At 43.6% G+C, this 18,165-nt stretch overlaps 1 protein-coding gene across 1 annotated transcript in view; it reads right to left on the reverse strand.

The window, feature by feature from the left end:
* Nucleotides 1–18,165, reverse strand: part of ADAMTS9 (ADAM metallopeptidase with thrombospondin type 1 motif 9) — a 366,262-nt gene that overhangs the window by 133,459 nt on the left and 214,638 nt on the right. Inside the window, exons 23-28 of the mRNA XM_063940922.1 lie at nt 15,366–15,485; nt 13,876–13,965; nt 9,950–10,117; nt 8,157–8,450; nt 6,418–6,579; nt 5,149–5,325 (exon numbers count right to left, since the gene is read on the reverse strand). Coding sequence (XP_063796992.1) covers nt 5,149–5,325; nt 6,418–6,579; nt 8,157–8,450; nt 9,950–10,117; nt 13,876–13,965; nt 15,366–15,485 — 1,011 coding nt within the window. The remainder of the gene's footprint in view (nt 1–5,148; nt 5,326–6,417; nt 6,580–8,156; nt 8,451–9,949; nt 10,118–13,875; nt 13,966–15,365; nt 15,486–18,165) is intronic.

Below are 18,165 nucleotides of genomic sequence, written 5' to 3' on the forward strand. Positions count from 1 at the left end.
AGAAAATGGAAGGAGCACAGTGACAATGGAAAGAACACAGAGAAAATGGAAGGAACACAGAGAAAATGGAAGGGCCACAGTGAAAAGGGAAGGACCACAGAGAAAATGGAAGGAACACATAGAAAATAGAAGGAACACAGAGAAAAGGAAAGGACCACAGAGAAAATGGAAGGAACACAGAGAAAATAGAAGGAACACAGAGAAAATAGAAGGAACACAGAGAAAATGGAAGGAACACAGAGAAAATGGATGGGCCACAGTGAAAAGGGAAGGACCACAGAACAAATGGAAGGAGCACAGTGACAATGGAAAGAACACAGAGAAAATGGAAGGAACGCAGAGAAAATGGAAGGGCCATAGTGAAAAGGGAAGGACCACAGAGAAAATGGAAGGAACACAGAGAAAATAGAAGGAACACAGAGAAAAGGAAAGGACCACAGAGAAAAGGAAAGGACCACAGAGAAAATAGAAGGAACACAGAGAAAATGGAAGGAACACAGAGAAAAGGGAAGGAACACAGAGAAAATAGAAGGAACACAGATAAAAGGGAAGGACCACAGAGAAAAGGGAAGGACAACAGAGAAAATGGAAGGAACTCAGAAGCTTTTAGGTTGCATATGTTAAAAATATATATTTGCAGATTATCGTTTTTTGAGAATTTAAGACATACATTATTTGTCTCAAATGAACCACCTTGTGTTGCAGCAACATTGTAACTAGCCAACTAAATTGTAACATTTTGTTTTGTTTTGCAGTGTTTCGTTAAACATACAGTTTGCGGTGAATGGACAACAGTAATTGAATGAACAAGCCAGATATTTCATAGAACACATTTCAGCATTCATCCAGTTAATAAAACAACTGTGATTTAAAAGAGAATTACACCTTTATTATTAGTAAAGCTTAAACGTTTTTAGAAATGGTAATGCCCTGCCACACACAATAAGACTCTCCTCTAGTCTCCCAACGTTCAAGTGTTCCCTGAAAACTCACTTCTTCAGGCAAGCTTATGAGATTCCAGAACTGCCCACATAACCTTCATAAGACTTCACTAATCACATCCTCTCTGTACAGTCCACACATATCCTCACATATTTCCTGTTTCTTCACTCTCCCATCCTCCTTACCCCAAGCCAGTATTGCTGTGTGACCATATCATACAGCACAGCACCAAGAACCTCTGCAATCTGGCAGGACCTTTATGCAATAGGTATACCTATCCTCCTGTGTCAATGCCTATTTCCCTATAGATTGTAAACTTGTGAGCAGGGCCTTCCTACCGCTACGTCTGTCTGTTATTACTGTTTGTTTACCATTGTAAAGTGCAATGGAATTCGCTGCACTCTATAAGTAACAATAATAAATAATAAATAAATAAATAAATAAATAAATAAGTGTTCTGTTTCTGCATTTTACAAATATTTGCTGAAGCCGGCATTGTGTACAAGTAATAGGTAAATGATGCAAAACTATTGTGGGTGTATGAGGTTGAGTTGTTCCGTAGGTAAAGTGTCACCCAGCGATGCGGCCCTACCCAAATTTGGATATGTGGCACTGTTTTGCCTCTGAGGCAAGTGAAATAATAGTGTAAGCTCTAACAATACTATCACTCCTTAGTTTACAAGGAACCCTGGTGTCATTAATCCAAATTCTGCCATAAGAATTATTTTATGATAAATAAAATTAAATAAAAAACGATAGCTGAGAGGAGACTTATTATTCAATGTTTATTTAGCCTAACTTGTTTTTTGGAAACAATTGTCTTCGACACAACAGAAGTCAGTCCCTTGTAAAGTCAAAACATAATGTTAATACTGTAGGTTTAAGGCTTATATACAACCGCTGAGGTACAATGAAAGTATATAAATGGCTTCGGGATATCATCAGAAAGATTTGCAATATTGTTTGGAAAATTGTGCCTAAAACAGGAGTTTAATATATTACAAATATCCATTTTCTTATAAAGTGCTTTAGAACCATCAGACAATAAACTTTGTGGAAATTAAATATACAGTGCAGTTTGGCGCTGAATTCTGTGTTCACAAAATTTACAACATGTAAATATGATTTTTTTTTACATATCTGTACAAGTCCAAAGCTTATGTATATCCGAGTATGCTACATACATATGAAATTACAATTAGCACCAAAATATCATTGATGTAGTATTGCAAAGTATACAGAAAAAAATCACAAAGTGCCACAAATAGCACAGTTACAAAGACATAAAATAGAGAAATACCTTATAAATTAGTAACTCTGACATTTACTTATAAAGCATAATATGTAATATCTTGTAACGTAGTGTTAAACGTAGTAATTAAAAAAAAAAACAGAAGTAAAACCACATTATTATATAATGCAAAAAATATTTTGGGTTTTATAGAAAACCTGAATCATTTTGACTGAAAATACAGTTTGTTGTAGGATGTGATACTTTATATACATTAAAAGTAAATAATATTTTTTAATATAAGTAGCTTCCATCAAAAACACATCATATACATAAGTCATCTCCTAGGTCAGAATACTTGGAAATTCATGTGAAATCATAAAAAATAATGAATTCATCTAATAAATATAACAGACAAGAATATACACATATTTAGGGGCAGATGTAATGACGCGTGATATTGCCGGAGGTGCGAGGTACCGGCTGATCTCAGATGTTTTTTTAAAGGGGCAATCATTTACAAGGTTATGCCTTGTATGTAATTTCTCCTTTAATAAAACATCTGAGATCGTCCGGCGTCTCGCACCTCTGGCAATATCGCGCGTCATTATATCCCACCCTTAGTATATGTTCCTTTATAGCACATATTTATTCTCATTCTTAGTTATGTATTGTCGATCAAAATATAACAATTGGTAGCTGACAAACAGCTTAGTCTATGACAGGCTTGGCCATCCAGTGGCTCTCCAGCTGTTGTGAAACTGCAAGTTCCAGCATGCCCTGCCACAGTTTTGCCACTAGGGATTACTGAAACTGTTGCAGGGCATGCTGGGATGTGTATTTTCATAGGGTATGGAACTCAGGGTCGACACCTCTTGGCCGACGGTGGCTAGGTCAACATGTAAAAAGGTCAACATGAGTTTTTCATGTTTTTTGGTGTCGTTTTCTTCGTGAAGTGACCGGGAACCCTAATTAGTGCACCGTGTCCCCTCGCAGCCCTCGGCACAGGTTACGGTTCCCAATTGTAGTCCGCATAGATTGTACAGTATGAAAAAGTTTTAAAAAATGTAAAAAGTGTAAAAAACTCATGTCGACTTTTTTTGCATGTCAACCTTCATTGTGTCGACCTAATGGTCACGTCGACCAATTTCTAGTGTCGACCTAGTCACTGTCGACCAATAGGTGTCGACCTAAGTGGTGTCGACCCAGAGTAGGGATACCGTTTCATAATAGCTGGAGAGCCACAAGCCGGCCAGGTCTGGTCTATGAGGTAATATTTTTTTATTTAATACTAAAACATTCTGTAAGAAGCAGCATAAAAAACATAACTGTTTGGCTTGTTCATGCACTAATTATTATTTTTTTGTATTTTCATTTCATTTATTTAAAAAATATCCAATTGTTATAGCATCCTATTAAATAGTTAATACTCTATTAAAAATACCAACATTAAAATAACAAAAAAATAACAAAAAAATCTGATACACCCGTGAATTCTGAGACTTTTTCTTGGGCATCACACGCTACAAAAAGCTTACGTTTCTCCAGTAAATATAGTTATAGTCAATTATTTTAAACCATGCCAAATAAATTAATATCCCAATGTATGTCATTTCAATTTCCTTAAAACAAGTAAGTGTGACCACAGGATTGCCATAGATTTATTGTATAGCATGAACCGAAATTTTTTAAAAAGTATCACAAAATATAAAACACAAGTTGCTGTATAGAAAACCACTGCCAGTAACTAATATTGACAAATATAAGTGTAAAAAGATCATTGGGGAGATTTATCACAGCTTGGAGAGAGATAAAGTAGGCTACAAACCAATCAGGTCCTGTCATTTTTCAAACACAGCCTCTAACACGGCGGAAGCTGATTGGTTGGTACTTTATCTCTCTCCAAGATTCAACAAAATTTCCCCATATATACGTGTCCATGTCTTTAAATGTGACAGCGTATGAAACAAAAATTTCCCTTGTGATTACAACCTCATCAAAAATATCTTAAGTTCTACTATTCTGATGCTTTTACATATATATTTTTGAATTATAGGCCTAATTCAGACCTGACTGCAACCCGCAGCTTTCCGATTATCAGGAATCTGTGGCTGCGCAAGGTGCATTCTGCGCCTGCGCCAAACGGCCTTGCGATCTCGTCCGCACTTCCCCTCTGCCGCTGCCTGATTAACAGGCAGTAATGTTGAGGGGGTGTGGAGGGGGAGAAACCTGCATTCCCAGAAACGGGGGCATGTCACCCCCATTTTCCGGGAGGGGAGAGCCAGGGGTCTACGTGGCACCACAATAGACTTCCTGTCTCGCAGCCCCCGCTTCCGATGCTCAGTTGAGTAAATTGGAGCTTATTCATCTGGCCATCTGATGGTCGCCATGTTGGATCCCAGATGTGTAGGGCTGTTTAGCGTGACTGCAGCAATGATGTAAGAAGACACATATGTTATGATGTCGGTCGCAGTGCTGGGATTGCAGCTACATGCAGGAGGCTTCTCTTCTACTGAGAAGTCTCCTGCAAGTCCCTCCTTCAGATCGGGCAGAAACACAATGCTGCTTGCATGCAAGACTGCAAATCCGTCCATCTCTAAATCAGGCCCTATATTGGTAGCTTTTTCATATAAACAAGCTTATAGTTTACATCTGGAAGGCTTTTAAACTTTCATAGAAATGAAACAAGTATTTAGCTATCACGGAACAGGATATTGTCAAATGAATTACTGAATGAAGCCCGTTCTTTTCAAAAGGAAAAACATTCCGGAGCGACACTGAAATAGTTGTATGTAGGAGGAACTGATGAATTTATATGAAAATTGACAAAAGGTGTCAAAAGCATCACTAAGTGCAATGTCCAAATAAGAAATAACTTTGTAGCTATAATACTGAAGTCCTCAGACCTTTACAAAATGAATAATGGATACAATTCCACCTGTCATTATTATACAAAAACATATTTATAGTCATACCGAACTCCAAGGTCCTGTATTCCATGCAGAATCTGAAGGACAATGATGAGTGTTACACTGCTCGCGGTCTGGGGGTTTATCGAGCACTTCACAGCTGAGGTCATTAAATCTCTCCCCGTTAGGCCTCTGACACACCACTAGTCTTGTCCGTGTTCCAGCACCGCATTTTCTTGAACACTAGAAGGTTAAGAAAGGTAGACAAGACAGATAAATATCTTTTGATGGCATTTAAAATAAATAAATTAATACATACATTAAATATAGTGGTTTACTCTTACTGCAATGTCAATTTGTAGTTACAAAGTCTTTAAGTGACAATACATGGGAGCAAATTAAATTACCCCCTGGTTGCGTCTTGTTGTCTCGAATGCCGGGGTAAAGTACCCAGAAATAGTTATTTAGAGACCTGTGATCAGCACTCAAGTAGCCTCGAGATAGCAGTTATCGTCTGAGGTTGCGAGCAGAAATCTTCAGAACTGCTCGAGGGCTAATCATAGGTCTCTAATTAAATAGATCCTGGCATTTAACCAGGGAGAAGAAACTGTGCAACACAACCCATGGGTAATAGAATTAGATACATACACATGATCACCAGTGAATAACTTCTCAGAGGCCACATCACTTCAAAAAGGGGACATCCCTCTATCAATACTTCTGAGCTTATGGGTGCTTAGCAAAAGTGACAAGCTCAAGTGAGACTTTTAGCACTGCTGATGTACATGTTGAGGACAAGTCCCACTCATCCTTAGTACTGTAGTGGTTAATTGATCTAAGTGTACTGTAGGCTCCATAGTCTTTGTTACTAATGCATGCAAAATAGGCCAAGTTTGGTTCCTCTACAAATATAACCCTTGTCCTGTTTCTAATTGTTTGCTAAATACAATCTCTTTCATGCATCTTGTTTATCACTGCTGGGGCAGGTGTAAAGTGTTTTATTACATGGGTATTTGTGTGTATAAATTCTGCTATCTCGATATACACAACCATTCACTGTCGATGTTTATGGATTTAAATGGGTGCATTTACCGCAAAATTAAATCTGCACAGCACCACCTCCAAACTGGTTTGGAGCGGATTAGTCCAGGGGTTATAACAGCTTCATGCAACTTTCGAGGTTCCGGCTAAGAGTAGGCAGAGATGTACTACTGCTTTTTACTAGCTGCAGTATTAATACTTTAACACTGCAAGAATGTTCATGGAAAAACGAAACTGGCTTTGCCATAGTTGTGCAACAAAGGTTGTTTTAGGCAGTTGACAGAATAAACTTACCTCCCCCCAATTTCCATAAGCCCACTGGGGGCATGGTCCAGATTCACACGGACGCTGTTCAGCAGGCTTACTTCTTTCCTCACAGTTACCTGCTGGATATCCATTTTCATCTTGGCATACCACCACGCGGCGCTGGAAACCGCCGGCACATGTGCTAGAACACTAAAACAGATGCATTCAATAAATAAAAAAAATAGTGTTTGTGACAAGAGCTTAAAATATGAGTTTGACAGAAACAATAGCTTATTAATTGGTATAGACCACCATGAAAAAACTCTGCAGCATTTGGTGGGTACAGCAGAGCCATATTTGTGCTATGGGGTACTCTGTGACTCTCACTAAACATATTATGTAAATCAGACTGGCCTCACTGTTCCAGAATTTTCCAATAGGATTTAAATTATATTAACTTGCAGAAAAATTGGAAACGTTTTATGTTATTGGACTAATTTAACAATATTCAGAGTTTTGCCTAATAAATTACATTTCTTACTGAGATAACAAGAAATCTTACAGTGGGACAAGTTAACAAGGCTACCTTACCTGGACAGGGGGTCCAAAAAGAGCTTATGTGAAATTATAAGCTTTTTGGAGCTTGGTAAATGGGACATTGAAAACTATGGCCCTCATTCCGAGTTGTTCGCTCGCTAGCTGCTTTTAGCAGCATTTTAAACGCTAGGCCGCCGCCCTCTGGGAGTGTATCTTAGCTTAGCAGAATAGCAAACAAAAGATTAGCAGAACTGCTCGAAAATCTTTTCCTGCAGTTTCTGAGTAGCTCCAGATCTACTCCTAGATTGCGATCACCTCAGTCCGTTTAGTTCCTGCTTTGACGTCACAAACACGCCCTACGTTCGGCCAGCCAATCCTCCGTTTCCCCAGCCACTCCTGCGTTTTAGCCTGACACACCTGCGTTTTTTAGCACACTCCCGGAAAACGGTCAGTTTCCGCCCAGAAACACCCACTTCCTGTCAATCACGCACCGATCAGCAGAGCGACTGAAAAGCGTCGCTCGCCCCTGTGTAAAATTGCATAGTTTTGTGTGAAATTACTTGGCGCGTGCGCCCTGCGGCCCATACGCATGCGCAGAACAGACGGTTTTTAGCCTGATCGCTATGCTGCGAAAAACGGCAGCAAGCGATCAACTCGGAATGACCCCCTATGACAACTGCACTTGCAATCGGAAAGGCAGGGACCGCAGAAGGTGTCTGCTGGGGTACGTACCTCTATGCTAACTACCTCCAATGGTCAAAACTGTATAATTTCTCTGGAAAAAAAACCCACATTTAGTAATAGGCCCCTAAATATATCAGCTGCTTGTTTGGTGCCCCTTCTACTTATACAACTAATGTTTTAGCTGGATGAATGTTTATGGTGTCCAGAGTTCTCCAAGCTCAAGATCCCAAGTCCTTCATTATTTAGTAACCATCTGGACCTCTGGAGATATGAAGATAACAGTGGGTACCAAGTGAGGGAATCTTACTTAAATTTGGAAAGGAAGGGCATTGACTAGCTTGAAAAATTGTCCTTTTATCATGCACTGTGATAAGATCAAGTATCATTCCTTTCCAGGCACTGTTGGACGAAATTATTGGAATTTCTAATGGCTACTTCATATAGACACATACTGGAGAGTATGCATCAGTGAACCAACACAAGGATCAACAAACATATAATAAGAGCATGAATGACAAGTACATTATGTTATGAGGCAAAGCAAGTTACAATTGTTTAGAACTTACCGCTCCCCACGGGCCTATTCTCCACTGGTTTCCCACTGAACCTGAGGAACGGACATTGTTCCTGTTCAGAATGGTCAGCACTGGGTTTGACCGTATTTTGTGGTCTATATTGGGAAAAGAATGAACGGATCTTCCATAGTCATGGTTGACATAGTGACAAGGGGACATGGAGCATTCCTGGTCAGTCTGTGGAATGTCTTCAGGGTCACATTCGTTCCGATCCACGGTCAAACCGAGGAAATCCACGCAGACAACTTGCCTCATTGCTTTCCCCTGGCCACAAGATACTGAGCACTGTAGTAAAAATGGAAAAAGTAAAAATAGTTTATATTTATACAACTATAGTATACGTTCTTTCACAATGGTTCCAGAGTACCCCTGAAGCAATTATATTTTTAGAATTAAGTCCTCTGAAAGTGCCCTAACCAAGGTCACCAATGGCCTCCTTTCTGCTAAATCTGAGGGCCAATCATCAATACCAATCCTTCTCCACCTCATAGCGGAACTTGACACCCCCCCCCCTTCCCTTTCCCACCACCAATGTTTTTCGCTCATATTCAGCTAAAAATTTGTAATTATGTGTCAAAATTTACAACAGATGCAATTATTGTTTGCTGATACAAATAGTATTTTTCTTTATTCTATAGAAACATAGACTAATGACAATAATACGAAATTATACATTAAATATAGTAGTCAAACTCACCGTTAAATGGTTTCTATAGCACATAAAGGGGCTACAAGGCTACAAAACTGTATAAAAGTTAAACTGTATTGTTTCCATTAAAAATATACAATTAAATGTTGTGTAATAAGCAGCAGGCAGCCGGCAGCATAAGCGATGCAGGTGCAGTCTGTGCGCTTAGCCTGATCTCGGGAGATGTGGCATCGGATTTGCTGTTAGCGGCCTGCATATCTTAGCCTGGGTGTTAGTGACAGACGAGGCCCCGCCCCCTTGAAACCAGGGGCGGCCCCCGATGACAGCTTAGGGCAGATGAGTGGTGATGGCAAAAATCAGTGTCGCCGTTGCCACTTAGAGGCAATAAAAAGAAGAAAAGAAGAGAAAACGAATTAATCTATTGTGTCGGCGCTGCAACCCCCCCACTCCCTCCCCGCAGGACCCAGTACCCCAGTCTGCAGCCTGATCAGCCTATTGGTTCATCAGGCCCTGCACAGAGGTGCTGTGTGGTGGCTGGGAGGGGGCTATTCAGAAGCACCGATATGGTCCCTCTTATGGGCAGTCATGAGAGTGTAGCACGTGCGTTGCTGAAGTGTCTGCATACTTAGGGGGACATGTACTAGGCCGAGATAAAAGTGTAGAAGGGAGCCAGTGGAGAAGTTGCCCATAGCAACCTGCTCTGTAAACTTTTATAGTATGCAAATTATAAAGGTTACGTCAATGCTGATTGGTAGCCATGGGAAACTTCTCCACTGGCTCCCTTCTCCACTTCTATCACTGCTGAGTACATCTCCCCCCTTAATCGCTCACAGTGGAGGCCACGCTCAATCTGCTCCTGCCATAGAGCTGCTGCACGTCTCAATGGTGAGGCTGATGGTTGTGCCTGAAGACTCACCACCCGGTATTACAGAGTCTATAGACCCTCACAGTGGGCACCCCAGCCCTAGCACATTTATACACATGGATGTACACCAGGGGAAGGGCTGATACTATAATTAGCATATAGTCAGAGGCGCGACTACAGCAAAAGAAGCAAAAGCAGTCGCAGCAGCGCAAATTAGGCTGTAATGTATCTATGAAATAAACATACAGTCATGTAAAGGTCAGGACTTACAGAGCTCCACTCCAGTGCTTTCCACTGTCCACAGGGGGTCACCGTACACACTTCAGTGGCGGAGGGCTTTGGCAGGTGCAAGCACGTTGATTCATCCGCTACCGAGCCTTGATCATCCCGACAACTGACATATCTCATTCTCGTCCCTTTTCCACAAGTTGCTGAGCACTGGCAGATATTGTAAAACGTGATTAGGAAATAACAGGAATAATTTCCCAAGATGCCTCAAGCAAAATTCTGCTTCAGTAAAATATAGATTTCTTTTTTTTTCCCTTTAATTTTTGGGCTACAGGGTGCAGAAATGATGGTTTTACAGAACACAGTATAATGCTAACTTGTTAAATCCGGAAATGAAAACTTGTCTTATAAATTAATGAGAGAAGCTGTCAGCCCATTTCTGCAAGAAGCTATTTAGAAAGCTTTTCCAAGTGCACTAATTATAGCGACTGCCAAGGGTGACACTGTTTAAATTTGTATTGTACATAGCGTTTTAGGATCCATCCCTTTCCTCTGTATATATTCTTTTTGTCTTCAAATGTCAACACAAAGTTCACAAAAGACGAGGCTCAATCAAACAGTAGGAAATAAATGTATCAGCATTTTGGAGACTCTGTTATTTGGAGAATTGTTGCTGGTTACTGTCACTCACACTTGCCTACTATCCAGGTTCCCCAAAAAGTTAGGCAAGTCTCCTGGAAGCCCCCCCGTGGCACCATGCCAACTGCACCTCCCATTTGGGTTCTCCAAGACCCCTCACCTCCCATCTGGCTATCCCATCCCATTTACCTACTGCTGCTTTGGCATACTTACCGACTTTTTATTTCTCCCTTCCGGGAGAAGCCCGGATAGGAGACGAACATGTCACGTAGGGGGCGAGGTCTAACTGACTCGTCTTTAGGCCCCGACCCCAGCAGTAGGAAACACCTCTGATCGGTGGGTCTACAGCGAGGGGCAGAGCTTAAGGCCCGCCCCGAACTCAGGAAAACACCTGTGATTCTCGAGTCTACAGCAAGTGGCGGAGCTTAACAGTGCTGTAACTAGGCATTTTAGCGCTGTGTGCAAGAAACGACATTGGCGCCCCCCCCCCATGTAAGATAGGGGCAGTGCGCGGCGTAGGCGCGTGAAAAATATATAGGGGAGTGGCTTCATGGGGAAGGGGCGTGGCCACAAAATAACAGCATTTCATACATGTACAGTAGTCTCCATTATTCAAATTACGCTGGCACAGTAGCGCCACTACACCAGGTAGAGCCCCTTTTATACATTACAGCAGACAGCGTCCCCCTTTTTACACATTACAGCAGACAGTCCCCCTTTTTACACATTACGGCAGACAGCATCCCATTTTTTACACATTACGGCAGACAGCGTCTCCCTTTTTTACACATTACAGCAGACAGCGTCCCCTTTTTACACATTACGGCAGACAGCGTCCCCCTTTTTACACATTACGGCAGACAGCGTCGCCTTTTTACACATTACGGCAGACATCGTCCCCATTTTTACACAGTATGGAAGACAGCGTCCCCCTTTTTACACATTACGGCAGACAGCGTCCCCTTTTTACACATTACAGCAGACAGCGTCCCCGTTTTTACACATTACGGCAGACGGTGTCCCCCTTTATACACATTGCAGCAGCCAGTGTCCCCCTTTTTACACATTACGGCAGCCAGTCCCCCTTTTTACACATTGCGGCAGCCAGGCCCCCTTTTTACATATTACGGCAGACGGTGTCCCCCTTTTTACACATAGCGGCAGCCAGTCCCCCTTTTTACACATTACGGCAGCCAGTCCCCCTTTTTACACATTGCGGCAGCCAGGCCCCCTTTTTACATATTACAGCAGACGGTGTCCCCCTTTTTACACATTGCGGCAGCCAGTCCCCCTTTTTACACATTATGGCAGACGGTATCCCCGAGAGAGACAGAGAGAGAGAGAGAGAGAGAGAGAGAGAGAAAGAAAGAAAGAGAGAGAGAGAGAGAGAGAGAGAGAGACTTACCATCTCCCCGCTGACAGGCTCCTCGTGCTGGCAGCTCCCTCGGTGCAGCATCGGACAAGGAGGAGGAGGGAGGGGGACTGGAGCCGCAGCAGCGCTATTTCATTGGTAGTAAGCGCCGATGCAGCTGTCCCCTCTCCTTCCGTATTGGCTGCCCGGTGCTGCTGTGGATGCTGGGATGGAGGAACCGCATCCCAGCATCCACAGCAGCGCCGGGCAGCCAATACGGAAGGAGAGAGGACAGCTGCAGCGGCGCTTACTACCAATGAAATAGCGCTGCTGCGGCTCCAGTCCCCCTCCCTCCTCCTCCTTCTCCGCTGCCCGGCGCTGCTCTCTCCTCCACAGAGCGGCGGCGGCGCACACAGCAGAGGCGGCATGTAATGAGTCAATTTGACTCATTACATGCCGCTGGCCGTGCGCCCTCAGGGCAACTGCGCTGTGTGCCAGGCCCACCTGGCACACACGTAGTTACGGTCCGCTTTAGGTCCATCCTCAACTTAGGAAAACAGCCGCGATTCGCAGGTCCGCAGTGAGGGGTGGAGCTAAATGGCTAATTTCAGTCATTTAGCCCCACCCACTTCTCACAGGTGATTTTTTTTTTTCCACCATCCTGCCCGCTTCACTGGGAAGAGGGCAGGATGCGCGAGAGTCACCTACCCTTCTGGGACTGCTACAAATATCGGTAGCCTCCCGCAGCTTCCGGGAGGGTAAGCAAGTATGTGCTTTGGTTAACCGGCGACGATGTAGCATCTGTCACCACCGACATCACTGCAGAGTTTGCGCAATGCAAAATACACTCGATGAACTTAGGGCCCCATTTAACAATGAAGCTTAATACTAGCGGCATACTTAGTTTAGTATTGCAGTGATACTAACGAATATGCCTTTGGTATTTAACATTACTTACCTCTCCGGCGAGGTCCAGCAATTACTCCGTCCTCCACTCTGTTACTGGCAACCTATCGTGCAGCGATGGGCTGCTGTCTCATGTGCATGTACCTTCACCTGGCAGGAACCTGGCAATGCCAGTAGGGCTTTGTTGAAGCCGGAACAGCTGCTACAGGTTCACTTTGCCCGCAAAACTGCTATCTACTATAAATGGCGTAAGCGGTACAAGGGCAAATAACGGTGAACTTAGTTTACCACTGTCTGGAAAATACTTAAAGGAGAACATAACCCCTTTAGTGAGTGTTAAATATGTCTTGTTATCAAATGGGGCCTTTAGTTCCCCTTGAGCACTGTTAGGCTAATCTTTGCAATTGCAGAAATCAGCTGCAGCATTGGGAACTTATCATCAATCCCTGTGTCGCACGCTCCACTACACTCTGCCTGATGGGGGAGAACTGATGCTACAGGTAGGATATGGGGGTGTGATCTATTGGAACTGGGGGAATATGGGGTGTGCAATGCCCTGCACAAGGTTTAGTGGCTTTGGGGGAGGGGGGCTGTGAATGAAGCCAAGCATTAATACTGTGCTGACCTAGGAGGAGTTAAATATAACCTTTTGTATTATTTATTTAAATATAACATTCAAGCAAACTTAAACATGAGACGTGTTGGTCGCAGTACGCAAGCATAAGCTATAAAAAAAATGAAACAACAACACACATTCCGTGACGTGTCCCGAGTCTGGTTGCTGTTCAGAGGCTGGTATGGGAGTAATCACAGAATTTTCCTTTCATAAGGTCAAATCTATACAGCCAGATTTAAACACTCAGCACATGGCCCTAGAGCTGTGCGCCTGGGACACTGAGCAGAGAATCAGAGAATAATCCGTTCTGCTTACGCAATGAAATAAAAACATAAGCCGTAAATAGAGAGAATCTGATGCACGCGGCCGGGAGCTGACGCAGAAGCCGGTGAGGAGAAACGTCTATAGGAGACAGAGATGGTTGCAGACAGTAATATATTAGTAAAGCGCACTTACAGGTGTCCAAGATCCAAATCTCCACTGTGTCTTGCTGTCGACAATCTGTTTGGTTTCTGGAACGGCCGGGCACGCTGCTGCTTCACAGTCCTGTCAAAATCAGTTTGGTTTGTTAGCAGCTCATCTTGCATAGTAAATGCCTTTTTTAACTTGTTGCTAAGAAGCGATGGTGATGCCAGCCGCAGACTCTCAGATTGGGATTCTTATTGGGAACAAGCGCAGGACTCATATGTGGGCCGGCTTTCATGGAACAGTTATCTGTTACACTAGAACTTTCGCAAGTTACAATAACTCAATATTCAAACTCTTAGGAGTAGATGAAAGTTCTCCACCTTTTATCAGTTCAAATAAGTATTCTGTTAATTAAGGGCCAGAATTAAGGGATGTACACAAATCCGATGTTTATATACATCTCCGATGGTGTGAGATCTGCGTATGCACAAAAGCCATGCTACAGATCTTGTTCTGCCAGATGGCACGAAGAGCCCCCACGATTGACATGCTGCAGCCATTTTGGGGTGTGGATAGGGGTGGTGACGGGCAGCGTTCTCAAAAAAAGGGGCACATGACGGGGCCATTGTCTGCATCTTCCGGCACAGGTTCGGCAGCGTGAAACCCCGCCCATCCTAAGTAACCTCGAGGCTCCTCCGATGATTGATGTTCATGCAGATGGATCCGATGCCGGAAGTGGGCGTCTTTCTACTGAAGACACCTGTTGCTACTGATACTTAGTACATAGTTCATGTAATTGATATTTCGCATTAGATTTACCATTAAAGACGCATTCATTTACAAATGCAAAAAGCTGACTGCGCATGTCAGGCTCCATGCATACGCATCTTGATAGAGGACATGAGAGCGGCCGGTTCGCTCAGTGGGCCTCATTCATATGCGGTCACAACTTCGATGGTGTAGCGACCGGGCGATTATCGGCAGACTGGGCTTGTGTTGCAGCCGCAGTGCGCACACATTTTGCAATGCTGTTCGCAGTGAGGAATCTGTTGCAGAATGATTGACAGGAAAAGCCCATTTGGGGGAGCTAACCGGGAGTCTCTGTAAAAACGCAGGCATGTTGTGACCGTTTTTGGCGTATTCCGTCACTAACAACGATTGCTGCCACAATCGACATTGCGACCGCATGTGAATGAGGCCCAGTGTGTGACTGGATATCTTCATCTGCGAAATGCGTGGTTCTGGGAGGCAACTGGACGGCTACCAATGTGCAACAATGCGCATAAAGTCAGGTGGATACTCACATTAGCAAATGGTAGCAAATATGGCTGCCACGACCGTCCACATTTGCATTCGAAACAGAATCAGGACAATTATGTGTGCTCCCCCCGCATCTTCAGTGCAATTTACTAATTCACTAGTACTATGTTTAATATCAGTTTTGTTTCTCATTCTACTTCAATCAGGAAAAACATTAATCTATAGATCAAAATAATTGCCAGACAGATGTGTGACATGAAGCAATGAATGAGTCTCACCTGGGTGTCCGTGGGTCGAGTTGCAGCATTGCATTCACTGTCATCTGCCACAGCAACGTAAGAGCCCACGACGCATTTCACTGCTCTCATCTGATAACCGGGTCCACACGCAGCTGTACACTATATGCACAAATAAAGGCACACAGACTATACATCAATCCTGTGTATTCAGGGCAAAATATTTAAGCATTTCAGAACTGTTTAAGTAAATGTATAGATTTTTTTTTCTGCTTGACTTATCTCATTGCAAATGTAGGTCAACTGCCTAACCTACTGGCGAGGATTACACACATCATTTGCTGCCTCTCAATGTAGAAGTAAAGAATCTGAAATAACTTCACAAACTCTGCTCTGTGGGTTTTAGAAGTAAACTTGATTTTTAAATCCCTAATCCTAACAAGCAGAATTATTACACAGAGAAAATAGCCAGATCGTAAAGAGGCCTATGCAGGAGCAGCGTGATAAGCAGTGTAGAGTATATACAAAATCATCCAATATTGGACTTGTAATGCTTTTAACCATTAGGGGGCGCACTAGTGTGGACCACAATTAAACAGGATCCCAATTAATGTACCACCGTGACAGATATAAGTCTGATGCAGCTGAAACATGGGATTATTCTGAACATTTCTGCAGAGTATGAATAATAATAATTATAATAATAACAATAAATTTGAAGCTTTACAAATAATAAATAAATAATAAGATTTTACTCACCGGTAAATCTATTTCTCGTAGTCCGTAGTGGATGCTGGGAACTTCGTAAGGACCATGGGGAATAGCGGCTCCGCAGGAGACTGGGCACAACTAAAAAAGCTTTAGGACTACCTGGTGTGCACTGGCTCCTCCCTCTATGACCCTCCTCCAGACCTCAGTTAGGATACTGTGCCCGGAAGAGCTGACACAATAAGGAAAGGATTTGGAATCCCGGGTAAGACTCATACCAGCCACACCAATCACACCATATAACTTGTGATACTATACCCAGTTAACACTATGAAATATAACTGAGCCTCTCAACAGATGGCTCAACAATAACCCTTTAGTTAACCAATAACTATATACAAGTATTGCAGACAATCCGCACTTGGGACAGGCGCCCAGCATCCACTACGGACTACGAGAAATAGATTTACCGGTGAGTAAAATCTTATTTTCTCTAACGTCCTAAGTGGATGCTGGGAACTCCGTAAGGACCATGGGGATTATACCAAAGCTCCCAAACGGGCGGGAGAGTGCGGATGACTCTGCAGCACCGAATGAGCGAACTCTAGGTCCTCCTCAGCCAGGGTATCAAACTTGTAGAATTTAGCAAATGTGTTTGACCACGACCAAGTTGCTGCTCGGCAAAGTTGTAAAGCCGAGACCCCTCGGGCAGCCGCCCAAGAAGAGCCCACCTTCCTCGTGGAATGGGCTTTTACAGATTTAGGATGCGGCAGTCCAGCCGCAGAATGTGCAAGTTGAATCGTGCTACAGATCCAGCGAGCAATAGTCTGCTTTGAAGCAGGCGCACCCAACTTGTTGGGTGCATGCAGGATAAATAGCGAGTCAGTCTTTCTGACTCCAGCTGTCCTGGAAACATAGATTTTTAGGGCCCGGACTACGTCCAGCAACTTGGAATCCTCCAAGTCACGACTAGCCGCAGGCACCACAATAGGCTGGTTCAAATGAAAAGCTGAAACCACCTTTGGGAGAAATTGGAGACGAGTCCTCAATTCCGCCCTATCCATATGGAAAATCAGATAAGGGCTTTTACATGATAAAGCCGCCAATTCTGACACACGCCTGGCCGAAGCCAAGGCCAACAGCATGACCACTTTCCACTAGTGATGAGCGAGGTTCGGTTTTACTCGGTTTTACTCGGTTCTCAAAACGGCATCTTATTGGCTATCCAAAACACGTGACATCCGTGAGCCAATAAGATGCCGTTTTGAGAACCGAGTAAAACCGAGTAAAACCGAATCCGCTCATCACTACTTTCCACGTGAGATATCTTAAATCCACGGTTTTAAGTGGTTCAAACCAATGTGACTTTAGGAAATTCAACACAACGTTGAGATCCCAAGGTGCCACTGGGGGCACAAAAGGGGGCTGAATATGCAGCACTCCCTTAACAAATGTCTGAACTTCAGGTAGTGAAGCCAGTTCTTTCTGGAAGAAAATCGATAGAGCCGAAATCTGGACCTTAATGGAACCCAATTTTAGGCCCATAGTCACCCCTGACTGTAGGAAGTGCAGAAAACGGCCCAGCTGAAATTCCTCCGTTGGGGCCTTCCTGGCCTCACACCACGCAACATATTTTCGCCATATGCGGTGATAATGGTTTGCGGTCACTTCTTTCCTAGCTTTAATCAGCGTAGGGATGACTTCCTCCGGAATGCCCTGTTCCTTCAGGATCCGGCGTTCAACCGCCATGCCGTCAAACGCAGCCGCGGTAAGTCTTGGAACAGACAGGGCCCCTGCTGCAGCAGGTCCTGTCTGAGTGGCAGAGGCCATGGGTCCTCTGAGATCATTTCTTGAAGTTCTGGGTACCAAGCTCTTCTTGGCCAATCCGGAACAATGAGTATAGGCCCTCATTCCGAGTTGATCGGTCGCAAGGCGAATTTAGCAGAGTTACACACGCTAAGCCGCCGCCTACTGGGAGTGAATCTTAGCTTCTTAAAATTGCGACCGATGTATTCGCAATATTGCGATTACTAACTACTTAGCAGTTTCAGAGTAGCTCCAGACTTACTCTGCCTGTGCGATCATTTCAGTGCTTGTCGTTCCTGGTTGACGTCACAAACACACCCAGCGTTCG

Source organism: Pseudophryne corroboree, chromosome 9, assembly GCF_028390025.1.
Source record: "Pseudophryne corroboree isolate aPseCor3 chromosome 9, aPseCor3.hap2, whole genome shotgun sequence".
NCBI classification, from domain to species: Eukaryota; Metazoa; Chordata; class Amphibia; order Anura; family Myobatrachidae; genus Pseudophryne; species Pseudophryne corroboree.